General features: G+C 39.6%; 1 protein-coding gene across 12 annotated transcripts in view; it reads right to left on the bottom strand.

The window, feature by feature from the left end:
• ST18 (ST18 C2H2C-type zinc finger transcription factor) overlaps window positions 1–16,084 on the bottom strand; it is a 124,209-nt gene that overhangs the window by 72,831 nt on the left and 35,294 nt on the right. For 10 of the 12 annotated variants that reach the window (XM_084864829.1, XM_084864828.1, XM_084864822.1 and 7 more), the window contains 3 exons: window positions 15,470–15,573; window positions 7,814–7,868; window positions 5,476–5,506 (listed from right to left, as the gene is read on the bottom strand). The exons of 1 other annotated variant lie outside the window; for it this stretch is intronic. In XM_084864829.1, coding sequence (XP_084720955.1) covers window positions 5,476–5,506; window positions 7,814–7,868 — 86 coding nt within the window. In that variant the 5' untranslated portion in view covers window positions 15,470–15,573. The remainder of the gene's footprint in view (window positions 1–5,475; window positions 5,507–7,813; window positions 7,869–15,469; window positions 15,574–16,084) is intronic. One more of the 12 variants, XM_084864823.1, reaches the window with a different exon arrangement.

Here is a 16,084-nt window from a genome sequence, read left to right as displayed (position 1 = left end):
CCAAAAGAACTTCTTCACTGATACTGCCCCTAGGGCAATGGAAGCTAAAGAGAAAATAAACAAATGGGACTACATCCAAATAAAAAGCTTTTTTACAGCAAAAGAAACCATCAACAAAACAACAAGAAAGCCCACTGCATGGGAGAACATATTTGCAAATGTTATCACTAATAAAGGTTTAATCTCCAACATCTACAGACAGCTTATACAGCTTAATAAAAGGAAGATAAATGACCCAATTAAAAAATGGGCAATGGATCTAAATAGAATATTTTTAAAAGAAGACAGAAGGAAGGCCAAGAGGCACATGAAAACATGCTCAAAGTCACTAATTATCCAAGAGATGCAAATCAAAACAACAATGTGGTACCATCTCACACCTGTCAGAATGGCTATCATCAACAAATGACAAGTGCTGGCGAGGTTGCGGAGAAAAAGGAACCCTCGTGCACTGCTGGTGGGAATGCAGACTGGTGCAGCCACTGTGGAGAACAGTATGGAGCTTCCTCAAAAAACTGAAAATGGAACTCCCATTTGACCCAGTAATCCCACTCCTAGGAATATATCCCAAGAAGCTAGAAACACCAATCAGAAAGGATATATGCATCCCTATGTTCATAGCAGCACAATTTACAATAGCTAGGATTTGGAAACAGCCTAGATGCCCATCAGTAGATGATTGGATCCAAAAACTATGGTACATCTACACAATGGAATATTATGCTGCCATAAAAAAGAAGAAATTCTCATCATTTGTAGCAACCTGGATGGAATAGGAGAACATCATGCTGAGTGAAATAAGCCAGTCAATGAAAGAGAAACACCACATGATCTCACTCATTTATGGATAATAAAGAACATTATAAACTGATGAACCAAAAGACAGATATAAAGACAGTAAAGCAACAAGCAGACTGTCAAATTACAGCGGGGACGGTAGGGAGATCTGGGGGTAGATAAAAGATCAACCGAAGGACTTGTATATATGCATATAAGTACAACCAATGGACACAAAACTCTGGGGAGGGAGGGCATGTATAGGAGGGGGGACAATGGTATATGTACACAGATAATAATTTACATTAAAAAAATTAAAAAAAAGATTTGTGTTACAAAAATAAAAGCTAGATGGGTGAAAAAAATATCTCTGTGAGTGAACTCTGCAAACCTGAATGCCACAGTGAAGTAAGCTTTCATGTACAACCTGCAGTGGTGGCATTTTGTCAATGTTAGAAAATGTCTGATTTCTAGAAATATTAGTGCCTTAGACTCCTATAACTCATTGGTTAATAGCCTTGTGAAGGTATTTTATCACAGGAAAAAGGTAAAGTAAATAAACCATATTTTCTTGTTCTAATTCTTTTCTGAGAAATGCCACTCTGAATTTTTACTCATAAGCCTCATAGTATTTTTTTTTTCTAAAATATACTTTAAGACATACTTTACAAAACATAGGGAACATACAGGGAGTGCAACTTGGAGGCATAAGATGACTTAATCATTCCAGAGAGATCGTTTTGTTTATGGTAGTGTATTTACTAGGGTAAGAAAGTATCTTAAAACGTATTAGGGAGACTTTTGACAAGAATGAAAATAAATAAAAAGAGCTTGTTCTTTAATAAGTACATCCCATTAACAACAATGCTATCCCATATTTATAGTATGACATAGCCTTTCATAGCATTAAGCATTGAGTTTGCTATCAAGTTGGCCTGCAGTATGTAGCTATTGAGTGACCTGTTGAAATAATATGCACTGTGTCTAATTGGATTCATAAAAGCTCACAGGATAGTCAGGACAAATGATTTTATCCACATTTAACTCAAGAGCCAAGTTCAGGGCAGTTTAGGGCTTTCTACATGGTTTTTTACTATGTGGCTGAGCCAGAGGCAGCACTGGGTGGTCTGTGGTTGCCCCAGGCCTTTCCGTACCCCCTGCGGCAAAAGAATAAGAAAGCCATTCAGGAGCTGGAATATATCTTCTAATTAGAGCAAAGGGGCTGGACTGGTGTAAAAACGTTTTTCCAATGCATGAGACAATGACCGATGTTAGGAGGTTCAAAACATGAGGATCAGATTAAGGATAATAGTAACAAATGCAAAGAGCAAAGATAATCCCATGGTCATGATGTAGAAAGATGCCAAGAGAGCCTTCTCAACACCTGAACTGTAACCCGGATGGTGTTGGAGGAAAGACGGGGGAATGCTAATAAGAAATATGATGAAAGGTGGGCCTCTGGTTATAAATTGCTTTTCTAATGGCAATGATAGTAGCTGACATAGAGGATAATAAGAAGATGAGAATGTCAGTATCAATTTTTATTAGCGTCATGAATAATATAGTGTATTTAAATTAGCTGCTTTTGGTTTAGTATTTTTGTAAGTGGTATCTCTGGAAGCAATAGCATGCTCAATGCATTCTAAAAAGGAAAACTAAATAAAGTTGCCAAGGTTCTCTGTAAAATAGACTTAACTTTCATACCGAGGGAAATATGCTACCTTGTCTAAGATACTCAAATTTCAGACGCAAAAGAAATTCTGGATTCTAGGTCACCACAAACCTGAGGGGGGAAAATGGAGGAACAAGCGTAGCCTCAAATGTACAAATGAAGTTGTACAAAATTAAAGACACTAGAAATATAACCTAGCAAGTGAATTATAACTTTTTTCCGAGAATTTACATAGAATAATCATTAGGGTCTGTATCTGGGGTCAGTTTAATCCATTTCAGCAGCAACTTGGAGTCTACTCAGCCTAAGCATGATTATTCCGTTGAAAACAAGCAGTTATAAGATTAACAGTAATCAGGAATTTTAACAAACTGGTTCTTATTCAAGAAAAATAGGTGAATTAATTTGGTTTCTAAATTTTATCAGCAATTATCACCAGTTTTCTGAGTTGGTCTAACAAATTAGCTAACATTAAATATCTGATAAAAAAAATAAATTTTAGGGAATTAGAACAATTTATTATTTTACTGTTTTATTATTTTTAATTAAAACATATTCTTTGTTTGAATTTCAGAAAATTAAGCTTTAAGAAACACACCGTAAGTGTTAAAGCATAAAATTTCAAAATCCAGCTGAACCATTTCTTTTTTTTTAATTTATATTCTAGGCAGGTACTATTAATTGTGTAGGACAGAAAGCATTGTTTGGAGTTGAGAAACTGGTCTCTGAATCAGAAGTCTGGATTACTTACTAGTGGTGAAATCTTGGACTATTTACATAAGCTATTTAGTTTCATTTTTTTCCATCTGAAAATTGGAACTCTCATCGTTTTGTTTTTTTTAATATAATGTTGTTGTGAGGACTAAATGACAATGCTCAAGAATGTCTGGCATACAATAAGATCACTATAAATATCAGTTCTATTTTTATAATAAATGCTTAAATAAAGTAACTTAAATAGTAATTCCTATTTCTCCAGAAAGTTCTATTAAACATTCCTCCTCCCCCCACAAGGTTGCTTCTCTCTATGAATTCCTTCCCTTTTCTCTATGAATTATATATTTCTCCTTGGCCAAAAGCACACACTCATTTTTCAATATTCTCTTTTCTTTTTCATGTTACCACACACACGACACGTCACTCAAAACGCCTCTCCCCTCCCCCTTGGAATAGTTGGAGTCTCTAAAAAAGACTCTGGATGACCACTTCCATGGTCCAGGCTAGCGGACCATGGGCTCCTGGGCTCCCAGTTTCTGTGGCGGACCGGGAGGAAGCCGTCCCCCGTGATGGCGAACGCCTCACCCACTCTGGGCCTTTGATCACGTCACCGTCTTTTGATCATTCCACAGGGATCATAAAGTCTCCAAACAGATAGGACTTTTAAATGAGAACAGATTCTAAAACCAAGAATTTAAGTGAGCCAGAAAACTTCAATATTTTCATTCTGTCTCAGTGTGGGTTAGGCTCTATGTTTTGCTCTCATAGAAAAGTAGCTTGTCATGTAAAATTCTCAATGATTACACCGAGAATGGAGGCAGGGAGACAGGGATTCCCCTCTAAAATATTTCCACAGCGAAGAGCATTAGCGTGAAAGCTTGTACTCAGGTCTGATGGGTTTGTGTCCCACGAAATGGGGGAACCAAAACGGACAGGATGAGTCCTGGGACAACAGAAGCAACTCGGCCCTTGCTTGGGGAAACCACAGAGCACAGTTGCCTGGAAAAAGAACTATGTGAACTGTTGATGCGCATATGATCAATGTCAACGTGGATCAGACACTGTGACATAGCCTTCAGTTTCCCAACGTTTCCCTGAGGAACACATACAGGCCACTGCTGTCTTCACGGAAAGCGGGGTTCGTTAGTGGGCCTGGGACTTTCTGGGCTTGCAACAGTAAACCTAGAGCAGACGCAAGGTTCTAATCCTGTTCCTAAAAACAATTTCACTACAAAGTGTCGCCAGTACAGGAAACGTATTGTCAGTACGTGTTTATCTTCAAATATGTACTTAAAACAACCACATGAGCCTGGCTGGTGTGGCTCAGTGGTCATGGTCCCATTCCCACTAAGGGCACCTGCCCAAGTTGTGGGCTCAATCCCCCAGTAGGGGGCCTGCCGAAGGCTGACGATCAATGATTCTCTCTCATCATTGATGTTTCTCTCTCTCTCCCTTGCTCTCTGAAATCAATAAAAAAAAAATTTAAAACAAATAAATAAATACTCTTCAAAAACCACACTGTTGCCGAGACCGGTTTGGCTCAATGGATAGAGCGTCGGCTTGGGGACTGAAGGGTCCCGGGTTCGATTCCGGTCAGGGGCATGTACCTTGGTTGCGGGCACATCCCCAGTAGGGGGTGTGCAGGAGGCAGCTGATCGATGACTCTCTCTCATCGATGTTTCTATCTCTCTCCCTTCCTCTCTGTACAAAATCAATAAAATATATTAAAAAAAAAAAAAAAAAAAAAAACCACACTGTACTTCACAATGATACTGTGAAAGGAAATCTAATTGGAGTTTATTCTGCAAAACCTATTAAGGTGGACTTTTCAGAATATTACCTGAGGTGCATTTACAGTATGGAAATGCTTGGACCCACCCCAATGCCTATCAGTCACATTAGAAAAAGTCATGTGGTTTCCTGGTAGAATTATCTGAGTATTAAAGAGAAAAAAAAGAGTAAAGAATTTAAAACGTGGGTTATCCATTAATCAAGTTCTTCACTTACCATCCGGCACAAACAAACCACATGTGAGGTGTGTACACAGAGGCAGCACACACTCTACGGAGAAAAGTGGAAAATTACTCACATTACAGCAAAACGCTGTGGGTTTTGTTATCACAAGAGAAGTTTGAACTGTCTTAGGTTAATCATCAATGGTGTTTCCCCTTTTTGGGGTACAGACAGAGGCTACATGGAGTAAACCCATTGGCTTTATTCCTCATACTCAACCAGGGATTCTGAATACAAAACATTCTAATAATTAAAGCAAATCAATGTTAGAAAAAGTAATGTAGGACAAACCTTACCTGAGCTCCTGGATTAGAGAATTCATGGGCACTGTTGGAAAAAAAAAAATCAGTTACTAATTTTGAAAACTGTGCAACTGAAATTATTCACCTACCTAGACATACTGCCCAGCAGATGGCTAGTCCGGACCCCACTCAAGTTCCCGCGGGTGGGTCCATTGTTGCTGGTTCTGGTTCCTTGGAGACAGGAGGACAAATGACTACGGCCCAGAACAGATGACTCTAGGTTTAGTGCCTAGGGTGGCCCTGGGAACTTGATGTCACGGATTGGACTTTCTGAATATCTGTCTTTAGTAGAGATACATTCAAAAATCACAGGGGCATGAAGGACTTGAATTACTTTTTAAATCAATTTAACCCATTTTATTGTTTATGAAGAATTAAAAAAAAACACACACACACACACACCCCTATTTACATTCTAATTGACATTAAACAAGTATATAAATAGAACTGGCAAAAGGTTTACTAAAAAATATGTCCCAAGATTTGTTTCACACATTTTATACATGGAGAGAGGAGGATAGGCATCAGCCATGTTAAATATCAACATCTTTCAAAATAAGCAATTTATAGAGAAAAAAAAAGAGCTTTGATTTTTCTTACTGGGAAGATGGGAACTGAAGAAGGGCATGTTTATAAATACCTGCCTACACGAGGATAAGCAGCATATTGAGGGAGACAACAGGTGGTTTGAAAGATTACTCATGCTGCACGAGAAACAGTTGTCTCATTTCTCCAAGAACATTTTGGCTCTATTTAAGAATGTATATGTATGTGCCAAAGGAATTCGAAGTAAAAAAAAAAAATTGCAAATTAAAACAGCCACAATTTCCAAGTGTGCTAGAGTAGTGAGTGTGCTTTTAGGAGTCTAAGCAAGAGATTATTATCCAAATACAGTCCCTAGAACTCTGCTATTTATGGCAGACATGAGCTTCTATTAAATAATGATGCAAACTCTTTTTCTTATATTTATATTTAATGGGGAAGTTTGCTACATAAAATCTTAATGTGTAGAAATACTATATTCTACTAGTAAATATTACACTATATGATGCAATTACTTTAAAGGTAACTCAAAACTAAAACTGGAAAATAATACAGTGTCAAATTTCTGTTTAGGGAAAGCCCCATAGCTCATATTTGCATTATGCTGTATTTTGGTCATCATGTCTAGTGATAAACATAATTACATTTTAACGGAGGGGGGGGGGGATCATCCTGGTATTTATTTAAAATTTTGGAATCTGAACTTTTCCCAAACAGGAATTATTGACCTTGACTATATATGTAAGCATAGCTAACAAAAGCATTCCATTGACCTTGACTACATATGTAAGCATAGCTAACAAAAGCAAGCCACTTTCAATGATGAATCTCAAAATGCTTCCAAAGTATCGCCCCATTGCTACCTGACTCAGGCCTGAGTTCTCAGCCAGGCCGACCGTGAGAAGGCTGGGTGGGAAACGGCTACCCAGAGCCTTTGCCGACGCCATGATGAACCTACAGATGTCCATTTACAATTAAGGGTCGCAAAAAGACAGCTCATTATAATAAAAGTTATTTTCCTTAAGGTGTATTATTGCAAGTCAATCCCGTTTTCCAGATGTTTATATCATCAAGGGCCTGTTTCTATTTCAATGTTACATTACCATCTGTTGGTTACCAAAAGGGAGGGAGAACCATTAAGTTAAACCTTTCACACATTTCTTCACGGAGCTGTCTGAAATTCCCAGCAGGGGCAGTCAAAAGATAAACATCATCATTTTACTTGAACTAAGTTTAGATTGGGAGCCACGGAGCCAGATAACATAAAAATCAAAACCCGTTTTTGGCAATAAACGCACAACGTGGTCTTTTCCCTGGGCCATTAAAGGTCACATCGGTCATGGGAAGGTCTCCAGGAAGCATCCTTCCCTCTCGGACCCTGATGTTGCTTTGCAAGATGTTCAAGTCTACTTCATGATTGCACTTCACAAAAATTAGCATCCTCTATCATTTGGGCTTCTCTGAGTCCTTTAGCTCCTGGTTCAGAATAGGCTGCCTCTCAATTCCATGACCCAATGTTCTAGCTTGATTTACCAAAAAAGAGGAGGAGGAGGAGAAAGAGGAGAAAGAGGAGGAGGAGGAGGAGGAGGAGGAGGAGGAGGAGGAGGAGGAGGAGGAGAAGAAGAAGAAGAAGAAGAAGAAGAAGAAGAAGAAGAAGAAGAAGAAGAAGCAGCAGCAGCAGCAGCTCTGAGGAAGTTGTCACCGTTCTGCATGCAGGGACTGAGCACCAGAACACCCATAATTCATGGTGTGGTGGGCACGGTGTCCTGGAACCTGCTTGCTAACTCACCCTTCGTTCCTTTGGAGTGGGTACGCTGCGTTTTATCCTCAGCCGCTGCATCCATCTGTAACAGGAGCACAAGTCCTGAGGTCATTCCTTCGACATTGACCAAGATGTGAAAACATGTCATTAGAAGTTCTTAAGGTCACGATGAAAAGCAGAGTAGACTTCCGTGTTCTTGAATGGCATTCTGACCCCGCAGGGATAGAACTGTGGCTGCCCTCACACTCCCTGAGTTTGGGAAATAACTTCTATAGATGCTGGAGCCACAGGAAACAGTGACAAGAGGGCAGATGTCCTTGTCCATAAGTGTTTGCTAGTGATTCAAACACGGTTGGCATTACAAGGACAGAAAGAAAAAGAGAGAAGAAAAAAAAAAAAAGGATTGTCTGATTCGCAGTGGTTGTGAAGGAGCCAAAACCTCAAATGCCAAACCTAAAGGTTTCAGACTGATTTCCTAAAACTTGATTCCTTTGCATTTTTAGACCTTTTCTGATACATACCTCCTACCAAGTCAGAAAAAAATTATTCCCCCTGTTAAAAAAAAAAAAAAAAAAAAAAAAAAAAAAAGCAACATGATGGCAACCCCTTGAAATGTCCCGATTTCAAAATACCATTGGAAATGTTGATTAGCAAAAATGGCATGTATTTACTTTCAGAATTCCAGAATAAACACTGGTTATAATCACCCCAATCTATAAGGAAGGTGAAATTTGAGTGTCAGGTGTGGCAGTAAATATCCTAAAACGCCACCACTAACTATTTTAAATATAATCAAATACATTCTCAAAGGCAGGCAAAAATTCTAGAAGCCTATAGCATTTGTCCACATGGAGATAGATGCTGACCTGGGTGCATACATCCATTTCAGTAGATTCCCCTGGCAATTTCTTAGCTTAGTTCACATTTACACGTTGTCAGAAGGGTTTCTTAAATAGAAAGAAGTTGCTTGTTGAGAATCAGACACGGGCAGAAGGTGCTCTGTGTGGCTCCAGTCCCTAAATCCTGACCCCGGCGTGGAAGCCAGTGACTGCGATGGTAATGGGAGACACATCTCTGCTCGCCGAGGCTGAGTTGTGATTGAAGGCACTGACCTGCCATAGACTTATAATAGGGGAGCAGGTGTGGCAATGATGGACTTTAATTCCCTTTAATAAACCTTTTATGTGCCACACTTTTACTGCCATTTGACGCTCTCCAAGGTCCTGCACATAATAGGTTCATTACTTTTGATTACTGTAGTCTATTGAGACAAACAACTCCAGAACACACTATATATTATGTTCAGTTAAACCAATATAGACTATTTATCCATTGTGCATTTTTTCACCTGCAACACTACTGACAAAATTAACAGCAGCTCTCGTCAGCTAAAACTATTAAAACCACCAGCACTCTTTTGTCATCATTTCACAATAAACACCACACCAATCATTGAACTGCTTTTTTAAATTAGCAAACAAGAAGTGCACACCGCTTTTGCTGAGCAGCACAAAATGGTTCATTGTTATGAATATTTTTAAATTACATAACAAGACAAAACAACGATAAAACAAAGGTGGTGTGTTTTTTTTCTGTATCTCCCCTCCCCCCCCCCCCCCCCGCCCCTCTTAAAACCACATGGATTTATGACAGATGTGACACTGGCTAGGATTACAAAGGCTTGGTTTACTCAGGATGGTGAGCACTGTGTTGTAAAATCCTCCTCCTCTGTGAGCATCTCTGTTGCATATAAAGTGGCTCAACTCATGCAAACTCCCCTCCATGGGCTAAACAAATAACTATATTGAGAGAGAATGGTAGCAAGGGGGTTAAAAGGATGAAAACCACCCACTCTTTCTGAAAAAGCTACTCAGCTCAGGTGAAATGCTATCCTGCCACACAGGTGTTATTAGCTCTCCCCAGCCTCTGAGAATCTTCCCCAAGAGGCAAGTGAAGGTTGAACTCCATGTGTTTCTTTCCCAAAATGAAGCATAGACTGCAAAGAGTACCCATGGGCATAAATAAAAGTTTCTGAAACCTCCTTAAATGTAACCTTCTTTATAGCAGCTTTAAGACTAGTTCTATCTATCTATGTGTTTGTTTGTTTGTTTGTTTGTTTGTTTGTTTTTAAATATCACCTGAGGAGTGAGGATATTTTTCCCATTGATATTTAGAGAGAGTGGAAGGGGAGTTGGGAGCAAGGCAGAGAAGAGAGGGGAGAGAGAGACATCTATTTGTTGCCTCCTACATGCGCCCCAACCAGGGACAGGGAACGATCCTACAACCCAGGTATGCACCCTTGACCAAGAATCAAACCCATGACCCTCCAGTGGGCACGCTGATGCTCTAACCTCTGAACCACACTGACCGCACCAGCCAGGGGCAATTTGGCTATCCGAGAACCTAACTGTGTTTTCATCAACCCACGCAGCCACTCCCCATTGAGGTCGTTGGGAGGGACATGTAAATACGCATGGCCCTCTGCTTGATTGGGTTTAGAATGCAGGTTTATCATTGCATTTTATAGAGCTGCCGTCCTCTTGTTGGGGTAGCATGTATATCCTGTATAAATATTGTAAAGACTGATACTCACTGACACAACTACATTTTCAGATTTAACCTGTGGGCCAAGTTGTAGGAACAAAGTGGACCAAGGCCATAATAATACAGCCTATCTATTTCACCTTCTTTCTCTCCCTCGCACCTGAAGAATAATAAAAGTATGAAAGTCAGTGTCCAGTCTTGTCTTATAGATTGCCAGGGAGTAAAAATACAAGAAATCTAAAGCATGTGGGAGTGTAAGTTTCTACCATTTATGAGATGGCTCACTCTCCTCATACATCTCAATCCTATACAATAAAAGGCTAATATGAAAATCGACAGCGAAACAATGGGTTGCTATGACACACACTGACCATCAGGGGGCAGAAGCTCAAAGCAAGAGCTGCCCTCTGGTGGTCAGTGCGCTCCCATGGGGAGCTGGACTCGTGGCTGGTGAGTGCAGCGGCAGTGGTGGGGGCCTCTCTCGCCTCTGCAGCAGCATGAGGGACCCCTCGGGGATCCTGGACTGTGAGAGGCTGGGGGCTGGTCTGAGGGGGACTCCCCCACCCCCAGGGCATGAATGTCATACACTAGGGCTCTAGCTTGAAAACAAGTCCTTGTTCTCTAAAATCTTGAATTTGAGAAAAAAGTCCATCAAAAAAGTCAATAAAGACATATTTTAAAAAAAATAAAATCTTGAATATGAGAGTAAAAATTTCTATGTGTTCTTCATTTAAATTATTATCAGGAACTTTAATAAATTTCCAATGAATAGCCTTAATTTTTGTAAAATCAAACCTGATACTCAGTGGGTATCTCATTCAGGTGATGGCTGATGAAAGGCAGAGAGAGACTTGTACCTCAGTGCATGTGCTGAGACCTAGATGGGTGTGGTGAGGATCATCATCTTCCAAGTCCTCTCAGATTTATAGAAGAGGCATGTGATTATGGTATGAATCAAGACACTGACTTAAATAACGTGCTGCAATCCTAGAATGACTTTTCCCATTAGGAACATTGTTGTTTTTCATTGGGAATTGGGAAAGGAGACTTGATCATTTTTACTACTTAAGTCCCAAATGTTATTGGCAAGTCAGCAATTAATTTTGTAAAATTTAATGAGTCACTTCTTTTTTCAAAACAGAAATGTGATCTTCTAAAAAGCTGTCCTTCTCTCAGTTTCTTAGGGCCTTCATCTATCTCATTCCATTGTTTATAGAGGAACAAGACAAGATATTTTCTGAGATTCCTACTGGCTTTGCAGTCTACTTCTCAATAGAGTAATAATATTAAAGGTAGGCTTTGCCACTCTTATTTTCATTGATCTGAAACTACTTTTTAAAAATTTTATTTAACTTGTAAGCATGGATATGTTTAATATATGTATAATATAATATTATATAACTAGAGGCCCGGTGCACAAAATTCATGCATGGGGGGGGGGGTCCCTCAGCCTGGCCAGCACCCTCTCCAATCCTGAACCCCTTGGGAATATCTGACTACCTGCTTGCCTGATCTCCCCTAATTCCCCTCCCCTGCCGGCCTGATCACCCCTAACTGCCCTACCTTGCTGGCCTGATCACCCCTAACTGTTCTCCCTTTCTGACCTGATCACCCCTAACCACCTCTGCCTTGACTCCTGCCACTGTGGTTTTGTCTGGAAGAAAGGCAAGATGACCAGAAGATGTCCAGTTGACCCAGTCTAATTAGCATATTACCCTTTTATTAATAGATATAATATTTATATAGAAAGGAGGAAAAAAAGTAGTTATTGCTTGGTATCTGAATCATGATAAAGGCATGAGGAAATCTTGAAGAACACTTTATTTCCCAGATCTCTAGGAGTTAATGCAAGGAGAAATGACAACAGGGAAAAAATTATAAAATAAAGAAAGCAAAGAAGCAAAAGTTGGAGGAAGGACATGCAAGAACAAACAATGGAAATAAGTAGAGAGGCAAGAAGAAAAATGACCACAAGGTAAAATGTAACTACTTAGTTGAATTTGGGGAGTTCTCATTTAACATCTTTATATGCTTATAAACCTCTATACAGGTACACACAGTCATTTTCTAGTTACTGGTACTTGAGAATCTTTTCTCACTGGTGCTTAGTAACACCTGATCTGTCCACAGCACCCCAGTGCAAAGATCTGGTACCTTCCTTTGCGATAATGAGGGAGCCCTGAAATTACCATTTTGGGGCGTAGAGAGACTCAAGAAGCAGGACACATCATTCATAAACTCAATTCTGCTTTTATTCACACAAGTAAATTACTGGCATGTGAGTAGATTTAGTTTGACTTTATTTTTCACTTATAATCCTATTTTAACCTAATGGTAAGAAATATTCAAGTATATATATTTTTTAATTTTCTGCTTCTCCAATTTATTTATTTATTTATTTTCTTTCCGTTGGATGTTGCTTTTGTTTTAGGTGTACAGCTTAGTGGTTAGACAATCATATACTTTACAGCGTGTTCCCCTTGACACTTCCAGTACCTCAACTGGCAAGTTATCACAGTATTATTTTGTATATTTCCCATGCTTTACTTACTTCTTAAAAACTATATAAAACAAATCTTTTGGCCATGTTTCAGTTTTATGTCTCCTTCAACAGAACTCTAGACACAGGCATCCTCACTACCCGTTTATAAGTAATCTTGTGTTTCTTAATCCTATATAATAAAAGCCTAATATGCTAAGAATCCTATCATTTGTCCAGTCGCTATGTGCATAATGACCACCAGGGGGCAGATGCTTGACCAATAGGTTAGCTTGCTACTGGGGTCCAGCCAATCAGGACTGGGTGAGATGGGCTGGACACGCCCTGGAGCCCTCCCACGGTTCCTGCACCCGTGGGGTCCCTTGGCCTGGCTTACGCCCTCTTGCAACCTGGGACCCCTCAGGGGATGTCAGAGAGCTAGTTTCAGCCTGATCCTCGCAGGCCAAGCCAAAGGATCCCACCAGTGCATGAATCTGTGCACCAGGCCTCTCTAATCTTAATATAAAAAGCCATGGTGATCAAAGGTTTTAAGGACACTTTCTCAAAATCCTTATATAATTAATCATAATACTGTGTAGGTATATATAGTCTTATGCAGGAAGCTACTTTACATTTGAAAAGCCCTTCACATACATTCAACTTGTAATAATTTCCATATTTAAGCAGATTGCATTGTGTTCCTCTCCTGATATTTCTGAACCGATGATGTAGCTTTGTATGCTGTGTCACATTCACCTGTGTGATGTCCTTTCAGTCCAGGAGCCCTCATTGCAATGGTGAGAGGAAGTGCCAGGGTCCTCTCGATGAGGAGCCCTTAACCTTTTGTAACTTTCTTTGTAAGAATCAATTTTTTTTTAATGACAGAGACTCAGGAAGTTGGAAAAAACTAAACCCCCAAAAATGAAACAACTAGATGATGCCAGTACCTTGGAATAAACCTTGGCAAGGTTGAAGAACCAGGAACCCTACAGTGAGAGCCCTTTCTTTGGATAATTCTGCCATCGCTTGGTTTGAACACAGCTTTGGATCAGCCCAAAATGGCAGGAAATGATGTTTGTTTCCCTGATACAGTGGGCAACATGGATGGAAATAAGTTGAGATTCTAAAAGAACAGTTGACTAATCAAGAGGAGCACTAAGACAGAATGTTCAAGTATGTTTTTCTCTGTTTGTACCCTCTGCTTACTTTTCTGGGTTGTTGAGTTTTTTCATACATTCATTAATAACTCAGGAAGAGTAATTCAGAAAATAAATACTCAAGAGCCTAACCTAATAAAACAGGGTTTTTATATCATTTGTGACAACATATGTATAATCTTTTAAATCTTTTCTGGATTCTTTAACCCAATAAAATAAATACTTTCTGAATCTTTCATTTAGGGCACCCCGGCCCTGATTTCAACCCTCTGCTCCTCTCTGTCTCTTGTTGTACTGTCTGACTCGGTGTAGAAAGCCAAAGAACTGCATAATATCTACCCTTTATGGGTATGATACCGCTGCTTGTATCCACGAACCCCTCTGACGCCCAGCCAACACCACACTGAAAGGAAGGGGCAGGCCTGGTCTGCTACCAGGCTCAGCCCAGTTCCCTGAGAACAGCTCTTCCCGGGGCCAAGTGCGTGCACGTTTCCCAGAGACAAGGTGATTTTCTGGAGTCACTTGGACATGCACGGCACTAACGAAACCTTAAACCTGAGACCAGCTGGTGAGCATTGTAAGGAGGCTGATCTATTTTGAGTCTCACTTCTCATTTCTGAGTTGTCACCGCTGTTGTAGACTTCATCCCGCAACTTCACACAACTGGCAATGCTGAACATAAACCGAAGCCATATGTTTGTGTCCTTTTGCCAAACGACTCCAGCAAATAGTTCTATTATTCCCTGAGGTAGCCAACGGGTGCCAAGGTTTTCTATTAGTTGCTGCAGTGGCCTCTGAGTCACAGCTTTGTAACATAAGGGGGTAATTGCTGGCTTTATGTTTTAGGAAACATTTTTTGGTTGTATTTTTTTTTTTTTAGTGGGCCCTATTTAAAAATAACCCAGAGTTAGTAACACCTTAAAAGGGCCTTATTTTTTTCCCCTTATTGATATTTTGAGAGGCATGTGTTGCAAAATAGGTAAATGCTGGCAAACAAGTGCCTTCATATATGGATAAATTATTTTAAATAGATTTTTTCCCCCAAGGACAACCCAATTCCTTACTTTTCAGTGTTTGTCGGAATTAACTTTACGCATCATACAGAGCTTTTTAAAACATGCTTTAAAAACATATCACCTAATCACTTTTAATCCTTAAGTACTCATTTTCTAATACAAATTAATTTAAATTGAATTTTTAAAACTACTTTAACACTGAACCTTTCTTTAAGGGCAAAGCTGTGGGCAAATAACATATCCCAATCGATGTGTAAAAGGTTTTTAGGCTCAGAGGACTTCTTCGCTTAACATTTTTAAATATCCAAGTGGCCATCTTTCTGACAAAAAAATCACACTTCTAAATTCTGCACTAACAAAACATTTGTTTCAAAACAAATTCACAGAGATAAAGCGCTGCTATCCAGGAGAGCCTTTACATGCATGCTTTGATTGGATTCGTTTTCTTTCACTAGGTGATACTTTTTCATTAAAAAGGTTGCCTTACCTCTCTGTTTCTCCGGGTAACTTGTATGCCAACTTGGTTTGCCCTGCTTCCTTCGAGTGACTAAATGTCTCTGCCCACTTCAGTCAGAAATCCTAAAATTCATTCTATTAAGATAAAAAGGAAGGAAATCTATCAGGTAGGGCAAGTTACATAGATCAGTAATAAACACTGAAGTGCACAATAAATGATGTGCTGACGCCTTTACTTATAATTCAAAGTTGGACTATACCCGTGGTTGGCAAACTCATTAGTCAACAGAGCCAAATATCAACAATACAACGACTAAAATTTCTTTTAGGAGCCAAATTTTTTTTAAACTTAAACTTCTTCTAACGCCACTTCTTCAAAATAGACTCGCCCAGGCCATGGTATTTTGTGGAAGAGCCACAACTCAAGGGGCCAAAAAGCCACATGTGGCTTGTGAGCCACAGTTTGCTGACCATGGGACTATACAATAAAAAAAAATGTACACTACATATCAGTGTAAAAATATTTTCACTTTTTCAGAGGTAAGCCAAATTCATTTTTGTCTTTATTACCAAACTATATATATTACTAGAGGCCCAGCGCACAACATTCGTGCACGGGTAGGATCCCTAGCAGCTTCCAGCTGGG

The sequence above is a fragment of the Pipistrellus hanaki genome, assembly GCF_964339955.1.
Source record: "Pipistrellus hanaki genome assembly, chromosome: 17".
NCBI lineage: Eukaryota > Metazoa > Chordata > Mammalia > Chiroptera > Vespertilionidae > Pipistrellus > Pipistrellus hanaki.
The sequence above is the reverse complement of the archived record's forward strand: the minus strand, read 5'-3'. Positions and strand labels throughout refer to the sequence as shown.